Consider the following 14,709-nt stretch of genomic DNA (forward strand, 5'->3'; position numbering starts at 1 on the left):
ACACGAACCAATAAGAAGGCCATCGGAACCTTAAGAAATATTTTATCTTCACCTCAAGTGGTCACAAATCTGTCTGCATCTCTAGAGACACAAAGGAATGTCTCAAATACCAATAATGGTAATAGAAGTGCCACCGAAACAGAAAATCCGTATCCACCTTATTCCTAGCCCCCATGAGCCTTTGCGTGAATTATGGGCGACACTTCCTGTAGACGCTGGAACACGCATTTACATTAAAACAAATTCCTCTTGTTTTCGATCCATAACTACATATAAATGTGGGAAAACCAGCTGTCATTTCTTAAAAAAGGCAACGGTGATGTGGAGATGAAATATTTGTTAAGGTTCCGATGGCTGCAGGACCCCCGTGGCTACTTCTTGCCGGTTCGTTTTTTTAAAAAAATAAACTTTATTAACAATATCTTGCACATACAAAATACCAAACACAAAACTCCACTGTGTGCAAAATACAATCTTCACGTTCGCCATGAGAATGAACAAAAAAAAAAACATAATGATAACCATGTAAAACAGGTTATGCAAAAAGAAAACAAAAATAATAAGGCAAAGGAATCTGTTAAAGTTTCAGGAGAGACCATGTTTCAACTGTTCTGACAGCTTTTTTGTTAGTGGAAGATTTAATACTGTTCACATACAAAACCATTTCTTTCTGAAAAACATAAAACACGGTTTTTTTGTTGGCATATTTACACTTGTGTATAAAGTATTTAGCCATAATTATAAGTAAATTAACTACATATATTTTTTCTGCATTAAGTCTTTCTTGTGTAAAATATCCAAAAATAATATGCTCGTAAAATAATCTATAATCTTCACATAGATGAGTTCTTATAAAATGTATCACATCTTTCCAAAATAGTTGAGTGAAAGAGCAAAACCAAAAAAGATGAGGCACAGTTTCTGGTGAGGAATGACAGAATGAACAGTTTATGTCCAGATCTTTTTTAAACTTAGTAAAGAAATGTTTCACTGGATAAAATTTGTGAAGAATTTTGAAAGAAATTTCTCTGATTTTATTGGTGATGAAATACTTTTGTGGCAGGGTCCAAACCTTTTCCCACTGAATTCTACATCCAAAGCTGTTCCAGTATGAGATAACATACGGTTTTGTGGCAATCTCATTTTGAAACAGAGAACGGATACTTTGATTATTACTGCTAGCTAAAAAACATACCTTTCCACAACACAAGTCTGTTAATTTGGGATTTCTTGCTTGTTCATGTTAGCGTCTGCACTGTAATCCCTAGCGAGTTGACTGAACTTAAAAATTATTGTGTAACAGATTACGCAACAGTTAAGTTATATTATTAAAACTTTTAAGTTAACATTTATTAAAATTCATATTGTCAGTTGGCTTACATTTGTATTATTTCATATAAAAAATATTAAGATTCCTCAACTTATAAAAGAGAGATTATTTACTTAAAGTTTTTAATATTTTCCAACTAAAAAACGCTTTAACTAACTATATTTTTATATTACTCAACTCATAAAATATGTAAAATTCACTCAAATGCTTTATAAATTCTTTAACTCATTAAATGTGTAGCATTGAAAATATTTAAAATTCTTCAGCTTAAAATGTATTCTAAACAGAGATATTGATACTGCCCCACTACATTTTAAAGGCTAACATTGATAAAAACCAACAAACGTGAAGGCCACACAATAGTGATTGCTTAATACACTTTTTTTAATTTCTCTTTAAAAAAAAGCACAAATATCAAGAGGATGAAGAAACAATAAGTGCAATAAAACTGCATTATAAGAGTGCCACACAACATATTGACAAAAAGAGTTGGTTTTGTATTTTACGGCAGAAAAAGCAAATGATCACAACAAAACACATTAGTTACATAACACTTAAACCAACAAATAGTCCATTCTGGAAGACTCACTCAACGAAACATTCTTCAGCGTCAATAAATGTCCTTTCAGTGGTTTGCTGTCCTCAAGGCTCAAGACAGCATTCTGAATAAATATGAAGGCAAGTTCTAGTTTTTTGGGGTGCTGTAGGTCCAGAGCATAGATATCCCCGAAGAGTTAGAAGAGATTAGTCAGCCAGATGTGTGGGACCACTGACGGCAGCATCCGGAGCGTCACCACGACAACTGAGAAGATACCCACAGCAGTGTCTGTGAGGTCTGGTATTCTGGAAAATACAAAACAAAAAACACAGATGAGTTCAGACCCTCAAAGATATTCATCACACTAATGTCCAAAACTGACATTCCTGCCATCTGTCAATAGGAATCTTTTCATGCTAACATTCTGTTGAATTTTAATCAACTGGCTATGATGTTTTAAGGACCAACTCCAATTAAAATTGTGTTTTTAAAAAGTTCTTTAGCATTTTTCTGAAGGAGGACATTTATAAAATAATTTAAGACTAAAGCTTCATTTTTCTTTATTCAAATAATGATGGATCAGGAGCAGAAAAGGTAAACGAAACTCCACTCCTTCCAATCAGGAGTCCCTGATGTTCGCCTTTCATCTTCCGTCTCAGTTTTAAAACCATTTAAAAATATCACTCAGTTTACAAACTACAAACAATTGCCCTATTTATTATGTCACTCAATAAAATCTCAATCAATATTAAAGGATTAGTGAAAACCATTGACAGGGAGTCGTGTGCACTTACTGTACAGGTCTCTAAGAAGTTGGAGGCATCTTCATGCAGATAAACAGGAAGTGCAAGGAGGACAAGTGCCCGTCTCATGTTCACGTCACGCTGGTCCTAAAAGAATAAAAAGAAATATCCATTACCTTTGAAGCAAATGCAGAGCAAACACTTCCAATATTTACTTAAGGAACTTTAAGAAATAATAAAATGATACCTTTTCTAGATGTCTATTTCTAGTAAGAGGACAATACAGTGTTTATGTCATGATCCACTTCAGGTCAAAGACCCAAAGTCATTTGAAGGCAAGTTACACCGTGGCTTCTTACAGCTGTTTACAAATGATTTGTTATCCGTTTTTGAATTATGCACATTAGAAATTCACCTGGAGGTCATAAATCCTAACCAAGCTGGCCAGTTCCTGTCTGTTTTGGTGGACTTAGTCTCAGAAAAGGGCAGCTTTAAGTTACACAAACATGTAAAAACTGCACAATTTCCTCTGACTGCATCTACTCTACATAAATCCATTTTAGATCTTGACAGATGAGTTTTCATGGTTTCAAATGATGGAATGGTGCTAATGCAACATCATTTTATTATTGTAATATACTGTCATAAAGACATGACAATATTCCAAAGTGTCTCCACATACATGGCAGTGGAAACACTTTGGAATATTGGCTATGTAGTACTGCAGTATTATATGTAGTACTGCATAGTGCCAAAGTAACAGAACACAACTTGCACCTCCATTCCATTGTGCCACCTTCAGCCTGCAATCTAAATATGTTTAGTTAAATTGTAAATAATTTCAGCTCTATTTAGACCTTTGGCTAGTTAAAATGTGCATAAATGTTTCCATGCTGCCGTATAAATCTAATAATGGTAATAGTTCAGGATGAATGTATTAAATAAGTATAAAACTCACCCACTGACAGGTCTTTTCTGGTGAAATGGTGACTTTCTGGTGAACTTTCTGAAGTTCAGTATCTGAAAAAGTCCAAAAGAGATTTTTCAATGTTAAAAAATGTTTCAATTATATTCTGATCAAAAAACATTTATTGCACTACACAACCTATTGCATTTTTTGTTTTTTTAAAATAGCTCTAGACAAATAACTGAGACAAGTTACCTCGCTGGCCTTGGCGTCTACCTGGAGGTGAAACACTGAACACTCTGTAGTTCGGTACCTGAACACAACACGAGCACGTTGATTAATTTATTTTTACAAAAACCTTTTTTATAACGGAGATCAGTGATTTATAAAAGCTTAAAGCTGCATTCAAAACCCAATGCTTCCATGTAGCAACCAGGCTTAAAACTGTTGGCGGTAGCTCCTCCCACACAACCGTTAGAGGCTTTGAGTGACATTTTTGGACAAATGTCCAGCAGCAAACTTTAGCCACAGACAGAGGCCTCCAACGCGAATTTCACACGCGGATCATGTTTAGTGTGATTGCAGCATAACAGATCATTTCTACCTCTGAAAAAAAAAAAACCTCATCACTGTCGTAACTTACGGGCAGAAATGCATTTTGGGTTTGGCTCGCCATACGTCTGCTATGACAAACTAATCATGTATACATTTCCACATTAATCTCTAAAACAATCATAACACACATATGTTTAAACAACAGTAAACCACATTTACGGTAGTATAAGAGCATTTTTAAAGCATTCATTCATAAACCATGAACGATACTTACCAAATTAAATCAGGGCTGAAGACAAGACGGCACCATCAGCGATGAGGCGGATGAAAAAAAAAACCCGAGGTTGGGGCGTCTTGAAGCGGGACGAAATCGCAACGCTTTGCAGAATAATAAAATGCTCGACTTTCAATTTCAAACGTCGCATACTCGCATTCGGCAAATCCAACATGGCCACCTGAGCTAACGTAGAGAAAACGAAAGACCCTCCCACCAGTACGTGATGACGTCATAACGCTACTTCACGGATCTTAAAATTTTTGAGTGCCAGATACAAATAAGCTTTAAAATATTTAGCACTGTTAAGTTAAATTTGAAAAAATCTTGATAGAGCTTAATACTTTATAGTTGAATCAACTACAAAATGACATTTAAGTTGTGTAACCTTAATAGTTATGAGTCAGTACAAGTGATAGGGTTTAGAGTGTGTTCAAAATGGGAGGTGGCGGCCTCTCGTCCAATCAGAGCACGAGAAATCATCTGCCTTCCGTTTCATTCAAAGTGCCTTCCTTTTCATTCAAAGTGCCTTCCTTTTCATGCAAAGTAACTTCCGTTTCATGCATACTCCTCTCTCACACACACATATAAACTCTTCCTCACACGTTCATATATACTTGTCTTTCACATACATACATTCTTTTTTAAGAGTGACAATGAGAGTGAGAATGTATGTATGTGTAAAGTAATATATATGCATGCGAGAGAGAGAATATATGGATGTGCAAGTGAGAATATATGAATGCGTAAGAGAATATATATGCATGCGAGAGAGAGAATATATGGATGTGCAAGTGAGAATATATGTATGCGAAAGAGAGTATATATGACTGTGAGAGCAAGAATGTATGAATGTGAGAGAGAGAATATATGGATGCGTAAGAGAATATATGTATGCGAAAGAGAGTATATATGACTGTGAGAGCAAGAATGTATGAATGTGAATGGTTCAGAATAAATAATGTCTTATACGGCCCCTCATAGTATGATGTTGGTTTCCTCTGTTTCATGCATCAAGTTTCATTGATTAAAGTATCTTGTGGAAACTTTCCTTCCTGCATTTTCATATTTGCTGTCACAGAGTTTGTTTCCAAAAATGTCTTGCCTCATTGTTTTTTTTATTTCACAGTGAATGATTAGCATTCTCTTAAGTATTTACGTAAACTTGTGATAAATTCTAACAGAACTGCCAAATTTTAAAATTAATCACAATAATTAAAGGTATTTAGCTAGAATGTTGTGGCCATGTTGATTATGTCTCATATTTTGAATGTTAACAGCATTTTTTTGACAAAAGACCCAATAATTGCCAGATTAGCTGTAGAGTCTTTGACGCTACAGTGAGAGCCTCCTTCGTATCAGTGCTTCCTTCAATCAGCATCATTTCCTGATGACTAGACAGATGTATGTGAAGAGCTCGTCATTATTGACGTGCTTTTGAACACACATGGCTGTCTTAAATTTGTTTCTAAAAAATCACAAATCTTTTTAGAAAATAAGAAGTGACATTGTCCACAACGGGGGTGTTGAAACAAAAAGCCTTATTGACTACTTTTTCTTTGCAAATTCATTGTTCGCACTGCTTACCCCAATCCCACAGTTTACAGTGGACTTTTATGAAGATTTCTATGTAACAAAGTACTGGACAACATTTTCAGGTTTAAAGACTTACTGTATGTCAGGAATGAGAGTTTGTCCTTTGTCTTTGCTGAAAACATGTGACATTAGTAATATATATATATATATATATATATATATATATATATATATATATATATATATATATATATATATATCTATATCTATATCTATATCTATATCTATATCTATATCTATATCTATATCTATATATATATATATATATATATATATATAAATTATTTTTTGCCATCTTTGAGGGAAAAAAAACATATATATATGTTTTCTTTCCCTCAAAGATGGCAAAAAATAATTTTTTCTCATGTCTTGCCAATACTAGTAACTTATCACACAATTTTGTTGTCAAACATAAAATCAAGACAAAATGACATTTCTAAAATTTCTCTGATTATTTAGTATGTTGTGAACCAATGAAAACAATAAAGACAACAGTAAATGTGTACTCAAAGATAATAAAATTATTTTATTTTCTGTTAATTCTAAAACAATAATGATGATTATGTGACTCTTTTTACTTTATCATTTATCATTTGAATGACTTTTGAAGATACATTGCTAAAGAAACTCCAAAAGTCTAGTTTATAAATATTTACAACCTTTTTTTTTTTTTGGATCATTTAGTTTTTTTTATGAATAATGATGGTCATAGAATAAATGGCACTACGGAAGCAAAGATTATTTGAGTTATATTTTGACAAATAACTCACAGTTATGGAATTCTGTACTGACTTGATGAACAGTTGAGTTTAAATTATTTATGATGTCCCAGTTAAAACAATAAGATGCTGAGCTTCATCTTATATTTGTTTGATCGTTTTTCAATTTTCTGCTTCTGCTCTAGCTTGTTTTAGCTTCAAGTCATTGGCGTATTTTCCTCAAAAGAAGTGTCACATGCCCCACCTACGGAAGATAAGTCAGCCTACAGGGAGTTTTGAAGACATTATCTCTGCTTTTATTTTATTTTTTCGTGATCTTCCTGGGACCTCACTGTGACTTTTGTCCTTATTTTTTCCTACTCTTTTCACAATTATGTTGGATTTTACTCCCAAATCCACTCTAAATCCACTTGTCCACATCTCTTTAATTAAAGATGGGGCATTTTTCTATTACAGACACATCCATTAACATATAACTATCCATCATGTATGTCCCGTTTTGCTGTCATGTAATGAATTTAGCCAAAGAGATGAGTGGTGGCAATTTTGCAAAGAAGCTCAATAGAGTGTAAGCATTTCATGCCTTTTTTTTTTTTTTTTTTAGCAATTTCCTTTTATTTCTCTGTGAAGGAATGGTGCCCCAAAGGGAAAGGTATCTTATAAAGATGGCAGGGAACATTATATTGACTAAGGTTTTGGAGCTATTACCATGTATTTCCAATAACAGTTAAAGTGATAAGAATGGACTTTCATCTCATTTTTCACAAAAGCTTCAGTGCCCTTTACCTGAGGTCTTTTCCCAAATCATGAGTTTTGCTGTGAGGCTGCTAATAACTTTAGCTTGAACATTACTGATGTGCAGAATTGTAGAAGTCATGAATGGGGCATTAGTGTAGATGATGGTATTATGCTATTTAGTTTAATAGTTACACCTAACAGTACATATTAAGTAAATTTTTTGTTTTTACCCATTAACACCAAAGATGTCGCCAGTGACATGTTATGCGATCAGCGTACATGATGGCGCAAAGCTGCTTGTCTCTGCGACAAAATCAGCTGGTTTACGTTGATTGCATGAGCACCTCACTTCCAAGCCTCTTTTCAGAACTAGAATGACATTGATTGCGTAAATGGCTGAAGAGTTACAGTGGTCGAACAAGTATCAACACTGGAGGGCTGCCGCTGTTTAGCTACAGAAACACCCGGCATATGATACGCGTTCAAGAACGCGCTAAACGTGCATTCTTGAACGCACATGTTGCCCATGGTCTTCACACTGGAAAAACATGGAGGGGCTTCTTCTTTTTCCTTATCCTCTGTTTACTAGCCCATGTCCGCCACCTACAGTTGATGCAAAATGTCCAAGCCGTGCAAATCACGCAAATCTTTTTCTTTCACAGAAATGCCATATATGACTGATTTGGTGTCATCTAATTCCAGCCGGGCGCAAACCGCAATTATGAATTTCTCCTCCATGATCCATTTTTAGAACTTCTGCATATGAAAAGGGTCGCCAATCACTACTGAATCCGAGTTCCTGCTTGGTAAAAGTTTGACCTGGTTCAGCTTTTAACGCACGTTCAATGGCGTTTTGTACGTAGAGCCCAAAAACAGTCTTAAAAATACTGTATACGTATCTAGACGCAGTTTTGAATGTGGAAGCCATTTACTGTACCTGCGTTTTCATAGACTTTTATTGGAAGTGGCCACTTAAAAGCATGCTGCAGAGGACGGTGAGAACGTAGCTTAAAGGGTTAGATAGTCTGCCTCAGTGTACTAAATGGTCATTAATATTAAAAATATAGGTGTTTTAGAGGCATAGGGACCAAAACAAAAAATCTTAAATATTCTTACTTGAATATATTTTTTTAATTTTCCATAATTTTTTGATCTATTAAACCTAAAAATTGTCAATGTTGTTGTATATTTTTGTTTGGTTCGCTCCTTTTTTATTCCTCATGGGGAGAACACCTGTGGCTCAGGAGAGTTAGAGGTCATGGCTGGATCCCTTAGTGGGCCAATCTTAGACATGCCCAGCCCTGCTCCCCCCACCCCAAGGCCCTCCTGTCAGCTGAATGCCCCTACCAGAGTGCGTGTGTGTGTGTGTGTGTTTGAGAGAGAGAGAGAGAGAGAGAGAAAGTCCTACTGTAGAACAAGACCCAATTTGATTTGCTTCACTGGCCTGTGAAGCTTGGCTGTAAGGCAGCACCTCTCTTTATTCCCATTATGGCTTCCTTTCCCCTCAGCTCCTCAACCTTCCCCAGACACCAGTCATGTGCCCTCTTATACGCATACATGTATATGGTGAAGGGAGGAAACAAGTGAGAGCCAAAGACAGACAACGATGAAGAAAATGTCTGAGGAATCAAAGAGAAAAAGGGGCAGCCACTCCCTCATATTGGCACACAAGCGGAGGTGTTTTGTGACAGCAGTGGTTGGATCTGTTATCTGAACAGAAGGTCAAACACCAGAAGTTGGGTTTTTAGGTCCAGCAAAGCTTCTTTAAACGGTCCGTGGTCCACTGAAAATGGCTTTTAGCGCAACTGTGGTTAAGCTTTCAGGGACGATTGCCACCCTCTCTGCATGACATGTGCATGTTTGCCGTAATACTGCAGCCATCCACCTCCCTCCCCCACAGCAGATCCAAATGGTCTTGTGACCTGAACCATATAAATGAGCACGATGGAGAGACATGTAAATTGCATTGCTTATGACATGCAATTGGCTCAGGCAGCTCAAATAGGTCCTCAAAGCGCCCATGTGTGACTTGGAGTCTAAATGGATCATGCCATATACAGGTACAATTCAATCTCGTATGAAATGACTTTGCTGTAAGTAAACTTTAGAAATCGTTTTCTTTTATTCAAGTCTGCTGCGTTGAGTTCAGTGTTTTTTTGTTTTTTTATTTGTTTTTTCTCCGATGGTGGGTTTTTGAAGAAATTGCAAGGGCTATGTGGGTGGGGGCTCTAATTTAAGAGGTTTAATAATGACCCCCTACCACTCTCCGCAGGAACTGCCTCCATTCGCCCATCACATCACATGCATGGCATGACATGGAAGCAGGAGATGCATGTCATTTTTGACACAGCTTGGCACTTAGTGGCTGCAGGGGAAACTCGATTTGCTTGCTGGAATACCTGCCTGTTCCTCTGGGGAGGAGAGAAGCATTGCTGATTTTTTTTTTAACCTTCTTCTCCCCATCACTCTTTTGTACGTCAAAAAAACAGCATTTAAAGTAGTCACAGAGCACAGCTCATATATTAATTTCTCACCAGCTGATGTGAAAATTGAACAAAGTTAAAAATGTATACCCAAATTTTCTTTATTATTTTTTTTAAAAGTGTATTTTTTTTCTGGATCGCCTTACAAAAATTAGGATTTACTCTACCTGCTATACATTCTGCAAAAAGAATCAATTTTATTTAGCAAGTATTTTATAAGGTATTGGTTTGTTGCATGAATGCGTAAATGTTATGATGCTTACATTGTTTTTTGAAAGATAAAAATCAATAAAACTCTTGCAGGGTGAAATATATGACCTAAGGAAGAGCTCCAAGCATGTTTGCACACCCGTCTTTTCTTATTTGGTGTTGGTGGGTTTCCAAAGTCACAGACTTATCAGTGTCTTTGCTTTTCTGCTGTTCAGCTGAGTTTTATTTTCACTTCTGCTCATTCCTGCTTGGCTCCTTGAGTCAGAGCAGCCCCAAAACCCCGGGGTGCACTCTGAATAAACGGGGCCTCTTTGCATTGCACCTTGATGCAACAGAGACTATAATGCAAGTGGCATGGTGTGTCCACCGATCAGCAATTCACATGAGAATCCCTCCCTCCATCTTCGCTCCATTTATCTCAGCTCTATAGTCCTCTTCTCTTTGACCCATGTAGAACTCAGCTTTCCCTTTGGGCCCACATGCATCCAGGCTTTTACATTTCAGCACATTCAGACTCTTCCAAATGGGATCCAAAAGCGTGTCATCGAGTTGACTGTCAGGAGAGTCAGGTCTCATGATTTCCTCAAGTTTCTCTTAGTTTTGGAGAAAGTTTTCAGTTTTGTAAAAACATCTCAAATGATGCATTTAGGAATCTTAAAGTTCAAAGCAGCACTTTTTCAAAATCTCATAGTGATCTCCAAGTTGCATCCAAGTCATTTACTGTTATTTTAGGGAACAAGCACCTACGAGTGAGAACCATCCTTCTTTGTCCTCTAATCAACTGTGCTGGAATTTGGATCTTATCTGGTTAGACTTACCAGGAACTTTTGCTGTCAAGCAAGTATATTTTTGCGTCAAAAAGCCTCCCAAAAGTTTCCAGTTGATTTATCTTTTGTAAACACACAAGTTCCCCTTTGATGAAATTATGAAATTAGTTCTCTTTAATCAAAGGCCTTGTGTTCTGCAGGTGTTGAGAATTTCTTTTTCTGCACCTTCTGGAGGTTATTGTTATTGGAAATGAAGCGAGCGGATTACGCCAGAGCCACCCCTGAATCTTTCTAACTCTGTAATCCACGGGGAAAGCATGGCTTTGTTTTTTGTTTTTTTAAATCTGGAAGCCCAATAGATAAACAATAAGAATGTGTTTCAGCTAATAGAACAGACCACAATGTACGGAGGGGCTTACCCATAAGCCGAGTTCCTCAGCTTCGTCGCCATTTGTTTGGGAGCTGTTTGTCTCGATTTGTAACTGTTTTTAATCCAAGAGAAATAAATTTGTTTGAATGCTCCACGGATTAAAGAAACCCTGATTCTCACTTCAAACACAAACGCAGCGTGTTGTGTGATAAACCGTCTGCAGCTCAGACTGCGATTGTACTTCTCTTCAGGCACCCGATGCTGTTTATTCAAACTGCAACCTTTCTTTTTCTGAGTGTCTGGGTGTCTCTGGAAAGGTGGCTTTTATTGTTATTTGGGGGTATTGTTTACTTCTTCAAACGCTTGTTTGAATAATCCCGAAGCTCAACAGCTCAGCTCAAAACTGCTAGAAAAAAAAAAAGGAAAGTAACTGTGTAAGGCTTTTAGTTCTAATATTTTATTGTTATTTTCTGGTGAAATATCAAGCAGAGTAATAGCTTGCATTAATTCCGCCACTAGTTCTAATTGCATAGTCAGAAAACAATGAGAACGCTGCAAGCTTTTTTTTTTTTTTTGCACCACACTGATCTGTTATCACTTCACCGCTGGTCTTTCTACTAAGTGTGAGTCCAATTAACACTCTGTGTGTCCATGTGCTTTCAGGAAGCCTGGTCGGACGATGGTGAAGGCCAGGAGATGGAACAAACCAGCGGTCCAGGCTTTTTTTAGTGCAAGTGCAAGACACGGAGGAAGTGAGAGTCCGAAAAAGAAAAGCAAAATTAAAAGATGTGAGGTATAAGCACCATAGAGAAGATAAGAACTTTTACTTACTACGGTGGCCCTGAAGTTCAAATCACACTAGCAACTGGTAAAAACATATTAAAGATCACAAAGACCATTAAAAAAGCAAAACAGTTAATAAAAAAACACAAGTTTTAGAAAACGAAACAAAATTCCAAAAAGCAAAACACTATTTCAAAAAAGAAAGAAAATAAAAATGAAACATTTTGGGAAACAAAAATAATTTCAAAAATCAAAATGAAATGCTATAGGTACTACGGGACATCACTGATTGGATAAATAATTTTCATTTTTGACCTTCCAAATGCCTCTTCAGTTTCTTCTTTTGTTTAATGTTTTAGCATTTGAATTCATTTCGTAGGTTCCAAAATGTTTGTTGTTGTTGTTGTTTTGTTTTGTTTTTTTTTTTTGGGGGGGGGGGGGGGGGTTGCAGAAGCTGGAACAAATGGGTACTAAAGGACATTGCTGAATGGATGATGACGTTTGTCCATCATTTCAACAGAAATGTATTTGGCTTGAAGCGATTCTTGACATATTCTGGTCTTTTCTATGCAGACATTGATGACGCATTTGGAAAAAACTCAAACGTCATAAGTCAAACATTATCATCCAATCAGCAATATCCTTATACCTACCTTTGCCAACTGGAAATTATTTTAGCTTTCCAAAAAGTGTGTTTTTTCTTTTTTGTTTTTTTATTTTTTGCAGAGGCTGGAAAAGGTAGGTACTAAAGGACATCGCTGATTGGATGACGTACTGAGGTACCACGGATCATCAGCGGTTTCTCGTTGTGTTTCAGTTGTTAATGCTTCATTTTTAAGTCTGGAAATTACTATTGTTTTCCAAAATGTTTTAATTTTATCGTGCCTAATTTTTTTGGAATTTTCTTTTCAATATTTTAATGTTGTTTTTTGTTTTTTTTTAATCTGTTTTGCTTTTTTAGTTGTCGTTGCACTCTTTAACTGATTTTTGTGTTGAGTTGTTAGTTGATGTAATTTGCACTTCAAGGCCACTGTGAGTTAGATCTGGTGCTTCAATGAAACATTGAGTTAAAAAACATATTTCCAAATGAAATGTGTCTTAAAAACCCTACAGAAACCCTACAACACATTATTATGACATGATGCTAATTTTTTCTGTTCTTCGTTTCACCTTAGAGACATTTGTTTTGATTTTCTGCACTTCATGATAAGTCAACACCAGCATAATGTCTATGGTACACGTTTTTGTCAAGGTTTTGGCACAAATACTGACAGTTAACAATTACAGTCGACACCAAAATGAGTTGAATCAAGTCTCCTAATAGGTGGATCGTCTTCTGTCTGTAATCCAAGCAGACACACCGATCATAATCTCTGCTTTTGCCATGAAAAAAATTGGGTTTTATTATGAGCAAAAGGCAACGAAAGATGAGCTGATGCAAGACATTTTTTTCAAAGTCCTATTTACTGAGATATGTGGAAGGAGGGCTGACATGACCACACTAAAATAAGATAATATAGTGCAGTGTCTGTATGTGGCAGGATTTGTGAAATGAATGCGAGTGCAAGATTTTTTTCCGTTTTGTTTGTATTTTATTGTTATTGCTTTTGTGTCTCATGATCTTTTTGACTTGTCCTAAACAATAGCTGAGCAAACCGATAAGAGCGAAAGGCTCACAGTTTTACTGTCTCATGACTTTTTGTTGTTTTAACTAGGGCTGCACGACGTGAGAAAAACTTAAGATATTAGTGATTAATATTGCGATGATGATATAACTTGCGGTATATGAACATATAGCAAAACAACCAAAAACATAATTTGCATTTTACTGCAACAGTTTTAAAGTTGCATTCCAAATTACCCCCTTCTACATAGGAGACAAACATCTAACATAAAAGGAGTCCATTCGATTGGTCAAATACATAAAGGGATTTGATTGTTTCGTTAAATACTTTAAGCTACCATGAGAATGTTTTAGGTCAAGGTCAAGCACCTTGTGTTCAACAGCGTGTTGATGAAAAGTGCTTTATAAAGTGATTGAGTGATCTCTCGCAGTTATTTCGATATTTTTCAGATAATTTTAAAGAAGAAATGCTGCAGATGGCTTTAAAGAAGAGATTTTAAACATTGGTTGACTTTTTATGAATTCCGGAATGAATTAATGCATTTTCAGTTGATCAAACACAAATGGGGATATTTGGCTTTTGACTATCAAAAGATCAAGCACATTGCAGTGTACACCTTGTACAACTATGTTAAATATCATTTTATTATAAATTCAGTAAAAAAAAAAAAGTTAAATATTAAATGTCTACCTGTCGAATTGATAATTTTATCTACCAATATAAGCGTTTCTTAAATCCCACTGAAGCTTGTACAATCCTAATGGGTTTAAATGGTTTATTTTCTATTGTAGCCCATAACATCAAAATTATTGAAGATCTTTTTTTTTTATTTTCTTTATTTTAACAGTAATCTTTTTTTTCTTCTTTTTTTTTGAAAATGTTGTCTTTGTGTTTTGTTGTAACTCTTTTACTTTGAAATTTTGTACATATCTGTGTCAGGGAACGAAAAACCCACAGCATTCTGACAGTCAGGTGTATCTATCCATTCGCACCAACACCACTGCCACCCCTCTTGGCTAGGGGCATTTTAATTGGCCCACTTCCAAAGTGTAATTTTTTTTAATTGCTTGG

General features: G+C 36.0%; 1 protein-coding gene and 1 long non-coding RNA gene across 2 annotated transcripts in view; one reads left to right on the forward strand and one right to left on the reverse strand.

The window, feature by feature from the left end:
* Positions 1–12,377, forward strand: part of LOC144988965 (uncharacterized) — a 76,655-nt gene extending 64,278 nt beyond the window's left edge. The window contains exon 5 of the mRNA XM_078940446.1: positions 11,894–12,377. Coding sequence (XP_078796572.1) covers positions 11,894–11,959 — 66 coding nt within the window. The 3' untranslated portion in view covers positions 11,960–12,377. The remainder of the gene's footprint in view (positions 1–11,893) is intronic.
* LOC144988967 (uncharacterized) lies at positions 1,694–4,539 on the reverse strand. Its single transcript, XR_013653074.1, has 5 exons — positions 4,348–4,539; positions 3,774–3,831; positions 3,570–3,631; positions 2,663–2,758; positions 1,694–2,173 (listed from the first exon to the last, which is right to left on the reverse strand). It is a non-coding gene; the product is annotated as an uncharacterized LOC144988967 (long non-coding RNA).
* Positions 12,378–14,709: the final 2,332 nt, after the last annotated feature.

This window comes from Oryzias latipes, chromosome 22, assembly GCF_053564925.1.
Source record: "Oryzias latipes strain Hd-rR chromosome 22, Olatipes_Hd-rR_3.1".
NCBI classification, from domain to species: Eukaryota; Metazoa; Chordata; class Actinopteri; order Beloniformes; family Adrianichthyidae; genus Oryzias; species Oryzias latipes.